At 36.8% G+C, this 15768-nt stretch overlaps 1 protein-coding gene across 1 annotated transcript; it reads right to left on the bottom strand.

The window, feature by feature from the left end:
* Nucleotides 1-4352: 4352 nt before the first annotated feature.
* LOC111021009 (uncharacterized) lies at nucleotides 4353-5432 on the bottom strand. Its single transcript, XM_022297834.2, has one exon. The coding sequence runs from the start codon at nucleotides 5430-5432 to the stop codon at nucleotides 4353-4355; it is 1080 nt and encodes a 359-aa protein (XP_022153526.2).
* Nucleotides 5433-15768: the final 10336 nt, after the last annotated feature.

The raw sequence follows: 15768 nt of genomic DNA, 5'->3' as shown, positions 1-15768 counted from the left end.
CAAAACAACCTATTTAATCTTATTTTTCGAAAACTACTCTTTTTTTTAAGGAAATGCAATTAAACAAAGTCTGTAGAAATTACAAAACTCAATAATTTTTTTAAATAAAATCCAAATTTTCCTTTTAAAATAAACTTTTTTTTAGATAAAAGAAAACTTCAAAACTAAATAATAAAATAATAAAATAATTCACACCGAGTGCCCCTCCCATCAAGTTCGAAAAACCAAATGAGGGAGCAATTAAGTCATTCATGTATTTAAAAAGAAAATAGTGGTTTTACCTCTATCAAATTGATTTCCAAAATAAGGCTTAATTCTTTGACCGTTAACTTTATAAATATTACCCGAATTGTCTTTTAAGTCGATGGACCCATGAGGATATACCTTCGCGATTTTGAATGGGCCGAACCATCGGGACTTTAACTTACCGGGAAACAGTCGAAGTCTAGAGTTAAATAATAGAACCTTCTCACCTACTTGGAATTGCTTGGGCCTTATTCGCCGATCATGCCACTGTTTTGTTTTTTCCTTGTACAGTTTGGCATTTTCGTACGAAAGTTGCCTAAATTCTTCTAACTCGTTCAATTGGAACTTCTGTTTTCACCTGCAGCATTAAAGTCAATTTAGTTTTTTAGTGGCCCAATATGCTTTATATTCTAATTCAACAGGAAGATGACAAGTCTTACCAAATACTAGACGAAAAGGAGACATACCAAGAGGGGTCTTGAAAGCAGTCTGATACGCCTAAAGGGAATCATCTAATTTAATCGCTCAATCTTTCTTATTTGTATTGACCGTTTTTTCTAGAATAGATTTAATTTCCCTATTAGAGACCTCAACCATGCCATTTGTTTGTGGGTGGTACGCAGTAGCAATCTTATGTTGGACATTATATTTTGCTAACACTTTAGCTACTGCTCTATTTACAAAATGCGTTCCCCCGTCACTAATTAGACATCTTGGAGTACCATAGCGAGTAAAAATATTTTTTTGAAACAATTGAATAACAATTCTAGCATCATTTACTGAAGTTGCTATGGCTTCTATCCATTTAGACACATAATCAACGACTAACAAAATGTAAATTTTACCAAATGACATTGGGAACGGTCCCATAAAATCAATGCCCCATACGTCGAAAATTTCCACTTCTAAAATGGGGTTTAGAGGCATTTCATTTTTTTGGGAAATATTATCTACCTGTTAACACTTATCACATACCTGGGCAAACTGGTGGGCGTCTCGAAATAAGGTGGGCCAAAAGAGCCCACTCTGTAATACCTTAGTTACAGTTTTTCGACCCGCAAAGTGCCCACCATACGGGGACGTACGACATGCTTCCAGGAATTTTGCTTGTTCCTCTTCAGCTACACACCTACGTAAGATATTATCAGGGCCTAACTTATAAAGGTACGGCTCATCCCACCTATAATGCTTAGCGTCATGTAAAAATTTCTTTACCTGTTGTGCGTTAAACTCGTAAGGAAGGATACCACTTACCAAATAATTCGCAATATCTGCATACCATGGGATGCTATCAATAAGAAGGATTTGCTCATCAATTAAGTATTCCTTGACTACTGATGGGTCTTTTGGAATAGTGGACTCTAATCGAGACAAATGGTCCGCTACCTGGTTTTCTGTACCCTTCCGATCTCGAATCTCTAAGTCAAATTCTTGAAGAAGTAAGATCCACCGAATCAACCTTGGCTTCGCGTCTTTCTTAGCAAACAAATACTTCAAGGCAGAGTGGTCAGTGAAAACAATAACTTTAGAACCTATCAAATATGCTCTAAATTTATCAAAGGCAAATACAACAGCTAATAGTTCTTTTTCTGTGGTGGTATAGTTAACTGTGTTGCAGTTAAGGTCTTACTGGCATAGTACACTGGATGCAAAATTTTATTTTTTCTCTGCCCTAACGTGGCTCCTAACGCATAGTCACTCGCGTCACACATTACCTCAAAGGGTAGATTCCAGTCAGGTTCTATTATGATTGGTGCTGAACTCAATGCCTTCCTAAGAGTTTCAAATGAATTCATGCATTCTTCATCAAATTCAAATGGCCGATCAATTTCCAACAAACGACATAAGGGTTTCGATATTTTAGCAAAGTCTTTGATAAAACGACGATAAAATCCAGCATGACCCAAAAAACTTCGAATACCTTTAACTGACGAGGGTGGTGGAAGTTTTGAAATTAACTCAATTTTAGCTCGATCTACTTCCATTCATTCGTTTGAAATTTTGTGACCTAAAACAATACCTTCTTTTACCATGAAATAACATTTCTCCCAATTTAAAACAAGGTTTGTTTTTTCACATCTCTCCAAAACTTTTTTCAAGATTTTTAGACAACTTTCAAAAGACTCTCCAAATATCGAAAAATCATCCATAAAGATTTCAATCACATTTTCAATCATGTCAGAAAAAATTGCCATTATACACCGCTGGAACCGTAGCAGGTGCGTTACACAAACCGAAGGGCATTCGTCGTAATACAAATGTTCCATAAGGGCACGTGAAGGTTGTTTTCTCATGGTCCTCCGGGGCAATTGTGATCTAGTTATACCCTGAGTATCTGTCGAGAAAACAGTAGAACTCCTTACCTGCGAGACGATCAAGAATTTGATCAATAAATGGAAGAGGCAAGTGATCCTTTTTTGTTTCCTTATTGAGTTTGCGGTAATTCATGCAAACTCTCCAGCCGGTTACGGTTCGGGATGGGATCAATTCATTCTTTTCATTTGTGATGACCTTCATGCCACCCTTTTTTGGCACACATTGAATTGGGTTCACCCAGCTACTCCTTGCTATTGGGTATATTACTCCCGCGTCTAGCCATTTTAGAATTTCTTTCTTCACGACTTCTTGCATTTTAGGATTCAATCTTCTTTGATGTTCAACAGAGTTGATGGCACCCTCATCCAAATTTATCTTATGCATGAAAAGTGATGGACTCATTCCATTGATATCTGTTATCGTCCATCCAATGGCTTTCTTGTAGTTTGACAATGCCTGTAACAACAAAATTTCATGTTCGTTAGTTAATGTTGCAGAGATAATTAAAGGTAAAGTTTCATTTTCTCCTAAGTATGCATATTTTAAATGAGTAGGCAAGGGTTTTTGTTCTAGTCGAGGCGGCTCAACGATTGATGGTTGCATCGCCTTAAATTCATCCTTGCTCAAATCTCCAAACTCAAACTTCTCCATCGGTGACGAGAAAGTGTCTGCCTCTCTTTCTTTTTCCGCTGCTTCTAATTCTTGCTCTAAACCTGCAGTTATCAAATCACAAAATTCTTCCATAGATACAGGGTTAGTTATCTGCATATTCGAGCACTCTTCTACTTCATCTGGAAGCCGCATAGCATCCAGTACGTTGAATGTCACTTGCTCGTTGTTCACCTTCATTGTGATCTTTCCCTTCCTTACGTTGAAAATCGTATCCCTGTTGCGAGAAACGACCTTCCAAGTATGATGGGGACGTCCAAGTCTGCTTCACAATCTAAAATAATGAAATATGTAGGGAAGATAAACTTATCAACCTTGACTAGTACATCCTCTATTTTTCCCTTGGGTTTTCTAATAGACCTATCTGCAAATTGGAGGGTTACAGTCGTCGGGCGAGCTTTTCCTATATTAAGTTCTTTAAAAACTGACAAAGGCATTAAATTTATACTCGCGCCAAGATCACACAATGCCCTACCTAGATTTTTGCCTCCTATTGAGCATGGGATAGTAAAACTTCCAGGATCTTTACATTTAACAGGTAGGGGATTCCCTAAGGCATCGCCACTACACTTAGTTAATGCAATTGTTTCATGTTCCCCTAACATTTTTCTCCTAGAAATAATATCCTGTCAAAATTTGGTGTAATTAGGCATTTGCTCAAGGGCATCAACTAGAGGGATGTTTATATGAAGTTGTTTCAAGATATCGAAAAATTTACGGAAGTGGGTGTCCTGATTTTTCTTTACCAAACGTTGAGGAAAAGGAGGAAGAGGTCTAAAATTACTTACCTGCGGGGCAATTGGCCCACTTACCTCACCTTCTACTGGTTGGTCACGTTCTGTTGCAGTTTCTTTTTCCTTTGAAGGACTGGATGCTTGTTCACCCGGCAGTTTTGGTCCTTCGTAAGCTAACCTGCTTCAGGTTGTAAAGGCTTTGCAATGCTCCTTACCCTCTCTCTTTGGCTCCTCTGTAGTACTTGGAAATGTCCCTAGAGGTCCACTCTAAGTTCATTGGCAAGCTGCCCCATCTAAGCTTCCAAATTTCGCATGGCCGCGTCATTTCTAGATGTGTAATCTCGTATAGCTGTGTCATTCCTTGTCGTGAATTCTCGCATAGCTGTGTCATTTCATCATACTGGTCATACATTCCTTCTTCATACTTTCCATACTACTCATACTAAACTGCACTGGTTGTGGTGCAATTTTTTGTTGGTTGTATTGCTTTGGAGGTGAAGGTAAAGCAGGGACTTCCGGAGGGTTATAAGTCTTATATTGTTGGTTTTGAACTTGACCTGCATTGTTGGAACTCCCTTGCCCACTCCATGAAAAATTAGGATGGTGCCTCCATCCCGGGTTGTAGGTGTTGGAGTAAGGACTAAAGTTCCTTTGATTCCCTTGCCCTACATAACATAAAGAAGCTGGAATCGATGGACAATTTTCAGAATTATGAGAATCTCCACAATAATAGCAAATAGATTCAGTCATATGATAAACAGGAGCAAGATTAGTATTTGATGTAGATGCTGGTGTAGGTGCGGCATTATTCCCTTGTATATTCCTCATCATTTGCGTAATGGTATCTAATTGACTCTGCATTGATGACATCGCGTCAAGATTAAACACTCCTGCTTGATCTATGGTCTTTGGTTGAGTCCTTGATCTCTCTGAGCACCATAGATCGTTATGTTCAGTTAACTGATCAAGAATGGTGACGATCTCGTTATATGTCTTAGAAGTGAACTTTCCATTTGCGGCTGTGTTTAACATCATTTTTGTTGGTATATCGCAACCTCGATAAAAATGTTCAATTTGTACACAGGCCGGAATTCTTACATTTGGGCAACTTCTCATTAGCTCCTTGAAACGTTCCCATGCTTCGTTGACCGTTTCATTTTCTCTTTGCCTAAAAGAAATGATTTCCTCCCTCACGTCTGCATTTTTTGTGGGTGGAAAATACTTTGCAAGGAATTTGTCCACCATGGTTCCCCATGAATTGATGGAGTCTGGAAGAAAGGCATTCAACCATGCAGTTGCTTGACCTGCAAGGGAAAAAGGGAATAATTTTAGTCTTAAAGCATCATCAGATATTCCTGGTAACCTAAAAGAATTTGCCACTTGAAAAAATGATTTAAGGTGGGAATGTGGATCTTCATGTTTGAGTCCTGCAAACTGGCCAATAGTGTTAAGCATTTGGAGCATCATCGGCTTGAATTCAAATTAGGCATCGTCTGGAATTGGATTTGTAATGCCCGAATTTAAGTCTTTCAAAGTAGTGTTCGCATAGTCACGCATTGTAATATCTCTTCGATCGGCCAATAGGATTGGATTTGGCACTTCTTCTACCATCTTGATAATTACTTCCTCTTATTCCTTCTCATTTTCTTTTTCTTTGTCGTTTTGGATTTTCCCTCGTTGTTTTCTAAGTGTCTGTTCACGCCTTAATCTCTTGCACGTTTTCTCGATCTCGGGATCGTATGGTAGCAAGTGCGGATTTGTGCTCATGCACTAATACTCACTTTTGAGGTTAGATAGGGGGATATTTTCAAAACAGAAACGGTAAAGTGATCGCACACAAAAACAATTCACAAAAAATAAAATTCAAACAAAAACAAAGTCCCCGGCAACGGCACCAAAAACTTGTTGTGCCTCAACTTAATAGCTAGAGGATAAGTGCAAGTGCATACTGTCACAAGTAATAATCTGGAAATATTCTAAGTTCATCTCCACAGGGACTAGTTTTCTTTTAAAATTGATTTTGCAAATTGTTGGAATGAGCAATCGAGTTTGGGAATAAAAATTGGTGGAATTGTTGGGAACACAAAAAACACACGAAAATAGCAGAATTTAAAAGGCCAACCCTCTACTACTGTTTAGTTCTAAAATGATGAATTACACCTACCAAATGTGCCCGTAATTACACTCAATTTATGCAAACTGGTTCGACTCCTATTCCATACCGCTTTTGGTTTGTTTAGAAGTTTAGGCTAGTGTTTACATATGTCTATGCAACTCTAGAATCCTAAATAAATCAAGTGCCAACTTACGTTTAACGGGTAAGAGAGTCTATGTCTAGGAACTTATTTCTTTGTTTGTGTCCATATTGTTGAAGTTATGATCGAGAAGAAATTAATGGTAACGATTTCTACGGAAGAGTTTGCTAAATTCCAACAGTATCAAGAGTCGTTGATGGCATCATCCTCTAATCCAATTACTGTCATTATTGATTCAGGTAATACCAATAAATGTCTTAATCATCCTCTAACCCAATTTATTCGCTACCTTTTCACCATCTACATCTTTACCTGATGTTACAATAGTAGATGGCACCACTCTCCTGTTCTTGGCTCTAGCACAGTTCATCTCTCCAAAACTCTTTCATTGACCTCTATTTTAAATTTGCCACATTTTCTTTTAATTTGATCTCTGTCAGTAAACTTACTCGTGATCTCAATTGTTATGTCTTATTCTTTCCTGGTTACTGCTTATTTCAGGATCTTACAACGAAAAAGACTATTAGTAAAGGGCGTGAATCTGATGGCCTCTACACGTTTGATACACAAATACCTACAGTCACCATTTGCACTCGAGTGCCAACTCCTTTCGAAGAACATTGTCGTTTGGGTCATCCATCTCTCTCCGTGTTAAAGAGTCTTCATCCTCAATTTCATAATTTACATTCTTTAGACTGTGAGTCATGTCAATTTGCTAAGTTTCATCGTCTCAGTTCCTATCCTAGAGTCGATACACGAGCTAATGCTCTTTTTGAATTAGTCAATTCTGATGTTTGGGGTCTTTGTCCTATTGAGTCCAAAAATAGATTTCGGTATTTTGTTACTTTCGTCGATGATTTCTCTCATGTAACTTGGTTATATTTGATGAAACATCGTTCTGAGTTACTTTCTCATTTTCGTAACTTTCATGCTGAAATTTGAACTCAATTTGGTGGCCCTCTTAAAGTTCTACGGAGTGATAATGCTAAGGAATATTTTTCTGGTGCTCTTGGCTCTTATTTAAGTGAACATGGTATTATTCATCAATCCTCATGTGTTGATACTCCATCTCAAAATGAAGTTGCAGAAAGGAAAAATAGAAATCTTCTCGAAACAGCAAGGGCCTTAATGTTTCAAATGCATGTTCCAAAATACTTTTAGGCTAATGCTGTTTCGACGGCTTGCTTCTTGATTAATCGCATGCGTTTGTCAGTTCTTAAGGGTGAAATACCTTGTCGTACTCTGTCTCCTACGCAACCTTTATTTCCTATTAAACCTAAAATATTTGGTTGCACTTGTTTTGTTCGAGATGTTCGCCCCCAGCTCACCAAATTAGACCCTAAGTCATTGAAATGCATTTTCCTTGTTTACTCTCGTGTTCAAAAAGGATATCAATGTTATTGTCCAGATCTCAATAGATATCTTATCTTCTGACGTTATGTTCTTTCAAGATACTCCTTTTTCATCGTCCTTAAGTACTAGTTAGGGGGAGCAGTCACAAGAAGATGATACCTTTCTTGTCTATTTTATTGTCTCTACTTCTACTGAAGAACTTCCTAGCAATACATCTTCCTCTGCGCCTGATCCTTCTTTCCCCACTATTACTCAAGTTTATTCTCGTCGGCAACCTCCTACAGACTCATGCCCTATACCAGCAGCTTCTTTGCCTGTGGATCAAGGAACGAGTGATGACCTTCCTATTGCCCTTCGAAAAGGTAAGCGTAAGTGTACTTATCCTGTTTCTTCTTTTGTTTCATATAACCATTTATCATCATCTACTTGTTTGTTTATTGCATCCCTTGAATCTGTATCTATTCCTAAAATTGTTCATGAAGCTTTGTCTCATCCTGGTTGGCGGGCTGCTATGTTGGAGGAGATGACTGCCTTAGATGACAACGGTACTTGGTATTTAGTGTATCTTCTTGCAGGAAAGAAACCTATCGGTTGTAAATGAGTGTTTTCTGTTAAAGTTCATCCGGATGGATCAATTGCCCGTTTGAAAACTCGCCTTGTTGCTAAAGGATATGCGCAGACTTACGAAATTGACTATTCTGATACTTTTTCTCTGGTTGCTAAATTGGCTTCTATCAGGTTATTCATTTCCTTGGCATCTATTCACCATTGGCCCTTGCATCAGCTTGATATTAAAAATGCATTCCTTCATGGTGATCTTCAAGAAGAAGTGTATATAGAGCGACCGCCAGGTTTTGTTGCTCAGGGGAGAATGGAAAGGTATGTCGCCTTCGTAAATCCTTATATGGGTTGAAACAAAGTCCACGAGCATGGTTTGAAAAATTCAGTCACGTGATTGAGAATTTTGGAATGAAGAAGAATAAGTCAGATCATTCTGTTTTTTATAAAATATCTGAGTCTGGTGTTATCTTACTAGTTGTATATGTTGATGATATTGTAATTACTGGTAACGATTCATCAGGCATCCTATCACTCAAGTCTTTTCTTCGTAGTCAATTTCATACTAAAGATTTGGGAATGTTGAAATACTTGTTAGGAATTGAGGTAACAAGGAGCAAGAAGGGGATCCTTTTGTCACAAAGAAAGTATGTACTTGACTTGTTAACTGAACAGGAAAATTAGCTACTAAGCCACGTAGTACTCCAATGATGCCTAATTTACAACTTACAAAAGAAGGGGAGCTGTTGAAAGATCCTGAGAAGTATAGGAGGTTAATAGGGAAGCTGAATTACCTTACAGTTACTAGGCCTGACATAGCTTATCCAGTCAGTATTATGAGTTAGTTTATGAGTTCTCCTACGACTGACCATTAGGCCACATTGGAACATATTCTATGTTATTTGAAAGTTGCTCCTGGACGTGGTTTGTTATATAAAGATAATGGTCATCTTAATATTGAATGTTTTTCAGATGCTGATTGGGCAGGTTCAAAGGAAGATAGGAGATCAACTTCAGGATATTGGGTATTTGTTGGAGGTAATTTAGTTTCTTGGAAAAGTAAGAAACCAAATGTGGTGTCACGTTCAAGTGCTGAATCATAATATCGAGCCATGGCACAGTCGGTGTGTGAATTAGTATGGATATATCGACTTGTGACTGAATTGGGATTTGGCATCACCACTCAAATGAAACTTTGGTGTGACAATCAAACAGCTTTCCATATTGCATCTAATCCAATATTTCATGAATTAACCAAACACATTGAAGTTGATTGTCATTATGTACGTGAGAAAATACAGCAAGGATTGGTAGCTACAGGATATGTGAAGACTGGAGAGCAGTTAGGAGATATCTTCACTAAAGCATTGACTGGAGCACGGATGAATTATCTCTCTAACAAGTTAGGCATGATTAACATATATGCACCAACTTGAGGGGGAGTGTTAGAGTATATATTAGTATATTTTACATTCTTTTAAATAATATGTATTCATTTGTCCTTTACCTTCCCCTTCTAGGATTAGGTCAACCTTGTATATTTTTCTATATATAGAGACTTCAGTAATGATAATAATATCTATCTGGTTCTCTCAAACCTTAGTTTCTACAATGACAAACCCAAAGAAACTGGAATCTCGTTCAAAAGTATGCTTATTCGTCGGTTACCCCAAGGAAACGAGAGGTAGACTCTTCTTCGATCCGCAAGAAAATAGAATGTTTGTATCGATAAATGCTACATTCTTAGAAGAAGACCACATGAGAGATCATAAACCACGAAGCAGGGTTGTGCTAAATGAGATTTCCACTGCGACATTTTATGACAATGAAATTTGGCAAATGGATGTCAAGACCACTTTTCTTAATGACAATCTTGAAGAGAGTATTTATATGTCTCAACCAGAATGGTTCATGAAGCGAGGTCAAGAAGAAAAGATTTGCAAGCTTAAACCATCCATTTATGGATTAAAACAAGCGTCTCGATCTTGGAATATACGATTTGATACTGAAATCAAGTCTTATGGTTTTGACCAGAATGTTGATGAACCTTGTGTATACAAGAAGATCATCAATAACACGATCAACAACACTATCGCTTTCTTGGTGTTATACGTGGAAGATATCTTACTTGTTAGAATCCATATAAATGAATTAAATTTATCCAACCCATCAGCTTAAGCTTTTGGGTTGAGTGATGATTTGTTCATTCTTAAGATGGTATCAGAGTGGGAGGTCCTGTGTTCGAACCCCTGCGTTGTTGTTCCTCCCCATTTATTATAATTTCCACTTGTTAGTTTGTTATGGGGATTCAAATCATAAGGAATCTAAAAAAACACTAGCCCTGTTTCAAGCAACTTAAGGGACAATGTCCTAAGACACCTCAAGAAGTTGATGATATGAGACGCATTCCCTACGCCTGATTCTTACAAGATACATTGACTCTTACTTCCTAAGTGATAAAGATTCAAGGAAATCCAAAGAGGCAAACACATAGAGAGGATGTATAGGCCTACGAGATATGTACAATATAGTCTAGGGCAAGTGGGAGACTTGTAAATAGTTAAGTGTATGCCACAGTTTATTGTACTTGTACTTTATTGTACAACCCACTGTTGCTTTTAGCTTTTGTACGCCCCACTAGAGTTTATTTCAAGTGGGAGTTTGTTGGGTTTTATGTCTTAAACTCGTGGTTTGTAAACATAAAATAAATATTTATTCAATAAAGTTGTTATTGATGTTTCGTTTAAAATTGCATTAACCCAAATCCAATAAACTATCATCTGAGGTTATGTCATGTAACTGGAATAGTATATAATAGATATATAGTATATATTTAGTATACAACATATATATTTTATATACAGTGTATATATATACACAATATATATTCGATATACATGTAGATAATGTTTTAGTAATAACATAAAGGGTCTATCGTATATGGGTAAGGTTGGGTACCTTATCTTGGTAACACTATGCATACGACCCACTTTGTAATAGTTACAAATGACTTGATTTAGGTTATTCGTGTGGAGACATGCGAGTGGGGGTATCCTATACAATAAGTTTGTATAAGACCGAACCGCGAAAAAATTAATCTTTAGCTATAACACCGTTAGCTAATAGATTAATATTTCAATAGGATGACCAGGTAACTCAATCTCAATCCTGATATTGAGTTATGGACTACTGCCTGTTAGAGCTCGTCCTTTGATTTGTATGAGTGAGAGTGACCCGAGTTGCCACTCAATATTCCTACCATTTTGGAGACGAGATCAAATGTGGAGCTGGGAACATAACTACACAAGATAAAATTCACTCCTTCCCAACTTTAAGGTAAGTAGATGAGTGTTCTCTTAAGTGCTAACTCCAAGACTTGAACAAGGGGCCCCACCCTCTCACTGGCTCGAGAGGGACTTCCGGTTATTGGTCGGACCATAACCGGGTTGTTCATTAGATGATCAGTGGTACTTAAGGTACAAGATGTAACACAGGGGTAAAATGGTAATTTGACCCGACTGTGGTTATGAACACTCGTGAATGATTGACTTGCCGTCAATATCCATGGACGCAAAATATTCTTCGGTGTGAAGAGTGCAGTTGTGGATCTTTAGTGGAGTGATTCACAGTAAACGAATGTTGGTTACTTTGGTTAATGAGTTTAATCATTTAATCTTGTATCATTGGAGCTTCTAATATGTAGGTCCATTAGGTCCCCCCACTAGCTCACAACGAGTAAAACAAGGATCAAAGTTTTTTTTTTTAAAGAATTTTAATTGTTAATGAGGGATTGTAGGTTAATTGTATAAGATACAATTAACATAATGTATATGGATGCATTATAATATAAAGTTAATTTTGAATGCGATTCAAAAATTAAACTATATAATATGAGAGTAATATTTGAATAAGATTCAAACAATAATTAATATGAATTAGATTCATATTAAAACTATAGGTTAAAATTAATATGTATGAGATTTACATTAAAACTATAGATTATGAGAGAGGTATGCATTTGAATATGATTCAAATAAAGTATTAATTAAATTTTGATAAAAAAAAATAAAGTATTAATTAAATATGAGATATTTAATTAAAGTTAATTTGATAAATTAATTATTTTTTATTTAATTAAGTTAAATCATATTTAACTTAATTAAATATCCCATTTCCTTGTATTTTGCAACGGGGTGGGAAATGGGTGAGTGAGGAGATTACTTCCTCCCTACTCCTTCCCATTCTTATAAATGCACTTCACTGCATTTTAGGATGGTGGATTGTGTTTTTGAGTTTTTTTTTGTTGAAAAACCACAACTCTCTCGGGGTAGCCCTCTCTCTCAAATCCAAACTTCTCTCAGTTTCAAACGTCGGTTCCCACAAATCAGTCCTTCCCGAGAGAATAACGGGGAAGACTTTTTGGTGGCGTACAGGTTCAACATCGTCATTTTTGAAGAAGTGTCTTCAATGTATGTTTCACTACTTCACTTTAATCATGCTTATGTCTTTTCTTTGTCGTAATTCCAAAACAAGATCGAAACACATGCGTTCACTCGCGTCCGCTGCGGGATTCGATCCCTTTTGGAGGGTCCATTGTATGGAATCAAAATCAAGACAAACTCCATAAATGGATAAGAATTTCTTAGGTTTTGCTCCAATATTTTTCTTCCCTATGTCGGGATAATTGGGGTGGACTTGTGAGGTCTAAAAATGGTGGGTCACACTTATGGGAAATTGTTAAGCTAGTTAGCAATTTTCTGACCAAATAAACGGTGACTAATGACTATAGGCATAAGAATTATTCCGGCGTAAGATTTAGTTGAGAACGTCTCACATCAGTGAAGGAGTAGCTGTCTGACCTACTGTAGTTGTTCTAAATCACTTAAGTGTCATTGCAAAACAATTTTGTTAAGATGCTTGATTACCTTTGTTAAAATTTGATTGGGTTTAAAAGATAATGCATGAAACTAATATAGATTTTTTTTTATTTTCAATATGTCGAGTTCTATTATTGCTTTTTTAGCCATTGAAAAACTTAATAGCAAGAAATACAAATAGTGGAAATCGAACCTAAACACTATACTTATAATAGATGATCTTAGAGGAATGTCGTCAAGCTCCTACGACTAACGCCACTGTGGCGGTAAGGCCAACGTCTACATCTTGGCGAGCATATCTGATGTGTTTGCTAAGAAGCACGAGAACAAGGTCACCACCAAGGAGATCATGGACTCGCTGCAGAGCATGTTTGGACAACAGTTCTCACAGGCTCAACACGAAGCCCTTAAGTTCATCTACAACTCCCACATGTATGAGGGCTCATCAGTGCGAGAACATGTTCTCAACCTGATGGTCCATTTCTAGACCAACACGAGTCCTTCCAGCATGCTTTGTCCTCACTCACATGCTTCCTAGTAAAGCAACTAGGAAGTCACCCAACCTAAGATTGCTCCAAGCCAAGCACGCTTAACTTTGGAGTTCTTACGATTGAGCCATCGAAAAGGAAGGTGCACCTTGTTGGTATAAATAGTGACTATCAATTCTTTTTAACCCTTTATTGACCATTCTTTAATAATCTCAGGATCCCTCTCATTCGGATGTGGTATCGGTTCATTCATGTACCCCTCTTCTCGGGCGTCATAACTTCAATGTGGCGGAGACGAACGGAGCCATCATAGACGAGCAGAGTCAAGTCAGCTTCATTCTGGAATCTTTTCAGAAGAGTTTCCTGCGAATCCGCAACAATGCAGTTATGAATAAGCTGGAGTACACTCTTACCACGCTCTTAAACGAGTTGCAGACCTACCGGTCACTTATGAAAATAAGGGGCAGGATGGGGAGGCAAACATTACCACGTTCAAAATGTTCCACCGAGGTTTGACCTTTGGAACTAAGTATGCACCCTCTTCTTCTGGAAATAAAACGAGACTTTCAAAAAGAAGAAAGGCTGTTGTAAGGGGCCCAAACCTGACTCCGCTGCAATTGCTGCCAAGAAAGGCAAGGCTAATGTTGTAGACAAGGGAAAATGTTTCCACTGCAACGTGGACGGGCATTGGAAGCGTAATTGCCAGAAATACCTGGCTGAGAAGGAGAAATCTAACGAAGGTAAATACGATTTACTTGTTTGGGAAACACGTTTAGTGGAGAACGATGACTCCGCCTAGATATTGGATTTGAGAGCCACTAATCACGTTTGTTCTTCTTTTCAGGGAATTAGTTCCTAGCGGCAGCTTGAAGCAAGAGAGATGACTCTCAAGGTCGGAACGGGAGAGGTCGTCTCAGTTGTGGCAATATGGGAGCTCAAGTTGTTTACAAACAAAAGTATGTATATATTCTTAGATAATGTGTACGTAGTTCCAAAAATTAAAAGGAACTTAATTTCAATTTCTTGTTTATTAGAACTTTTGTATTTCATTTCTTTTAATTCAAATGAAGCGTTCATTTTTAGAAATAGTTTGTATATTTGTTCTGCTAAACTTGAAAACAACTTGTATGTGCTAAGACCAACTATTACTAAAGTAGTTTTAAATACTGAATTGTTTAAAAATGCTAAAACTAAAAAATAAAGCCAAAATGTTTCTCGTAAAGAAAATACCACTACTAGAAAGTTGGGTTTTCGTGACGCTCATGAACAGTAAAATACTGTTCAACATAAAAATATGCATCACGAAAGGCAAAAAATGCATTTTTGGAGGGAAAAACGGAGATTTCCAGATATTTGACCTTTCGTGACGTTTTTTAACCGTCCCAAAATGGTCGTAAGAAAGTTGGTTTTTTGTGACGTTTAAAAAACGTCACGAAAGGTTGAGGCGCGTTTTTGGTGGGAAATGACGGAGTGTTCCGAATTTTTTACTTTTTGTGACGTTTTTCTAACCGTCACGAAATGGTCGTAAAAAAGTTGGTTTTTCTTGACGTTTAAAAAACGTCACGAAAGGTTGAGGCGCGTTTTTTGCGGGAAATGACGGAGTGTTCCGAATTTTTTACCTTTCGTGACGTTTTTCTAACTATCACGAAATGGTCGTAAAAAATTTGGTTTTTCGTGACGTTTAAAAAACATAGAGAAAAATAGATAAAAAAAGTAATTAATTAACTTAAAAAGAACTTTGAAGCTAATTTGATGGAATATACTATTTCTTTTAGGGTTTGTTATAATTTAACTTAACAAAATATAAAAACCTAAAATTTAGGTGGTAGAAATTCCCACTAAGTAAATTTTGAATCTCATTAAAAATAAATATTATTTTTGTATTTCTATTTCATTTTAAATAAAAATATTTAGGAATGGGTCAATTTCCATTATTTTATATTATTTTTTCACCCTATAACGCCACGCGTTTCGGGTTAGTTTGCTTTTAAGATTTAATTTGTACTTTCGAATTTTCTCCTAAGCTGATAATTTAAATCCTTTGATTTTCTAAATTCAAAGTTCTATTTTTTGGTAAGTTGGAATTTAAATTAGAATTTAAGTTTAATTTTGTTGGACCAAGATAAATTAAGTTAGCGAATTTTACAAAGAGAATTTCAATCCAGTCTTAATTCAAAGTTTTTTAGATTTTATTCTTCTGTTTTTAAAATTAAGTTATTGTCTTGAATCCTTTCCCAAACACTTTTTATTTTAATTAGATTTTTGATTTTAG

The sequence above is a fragment of the Momordica charantia genome (assembly GCF_013281855.1).
Source record: "Momordica charantia cultivar OHB3-1 chromosome 6 unlocalized genomic scaffold, Mcharantia_2.0 BLBB01000006.1, whole genome shotgun sequence".
NCBI classification, from domain to species: Eukaryota; Viridiplantae; Streptophyta; class Magnoliopsida; order Cucurbitales; family Cucurbitaceae; genus Momordica; species Momordica charantia.
This window is presented reverse-complemented; position numbering and strand designations above follow the sequence as displayed.

Excerpts from the sequence above, each read along its gene's own strand:
- LOC111021009 (XM_022297834.2), bottom strand. The coding sequence starts at position 5,432 with ATGATGCTCCAAATGCTTAACACTATTGGCCAGTTTGCAGGACTCAAA.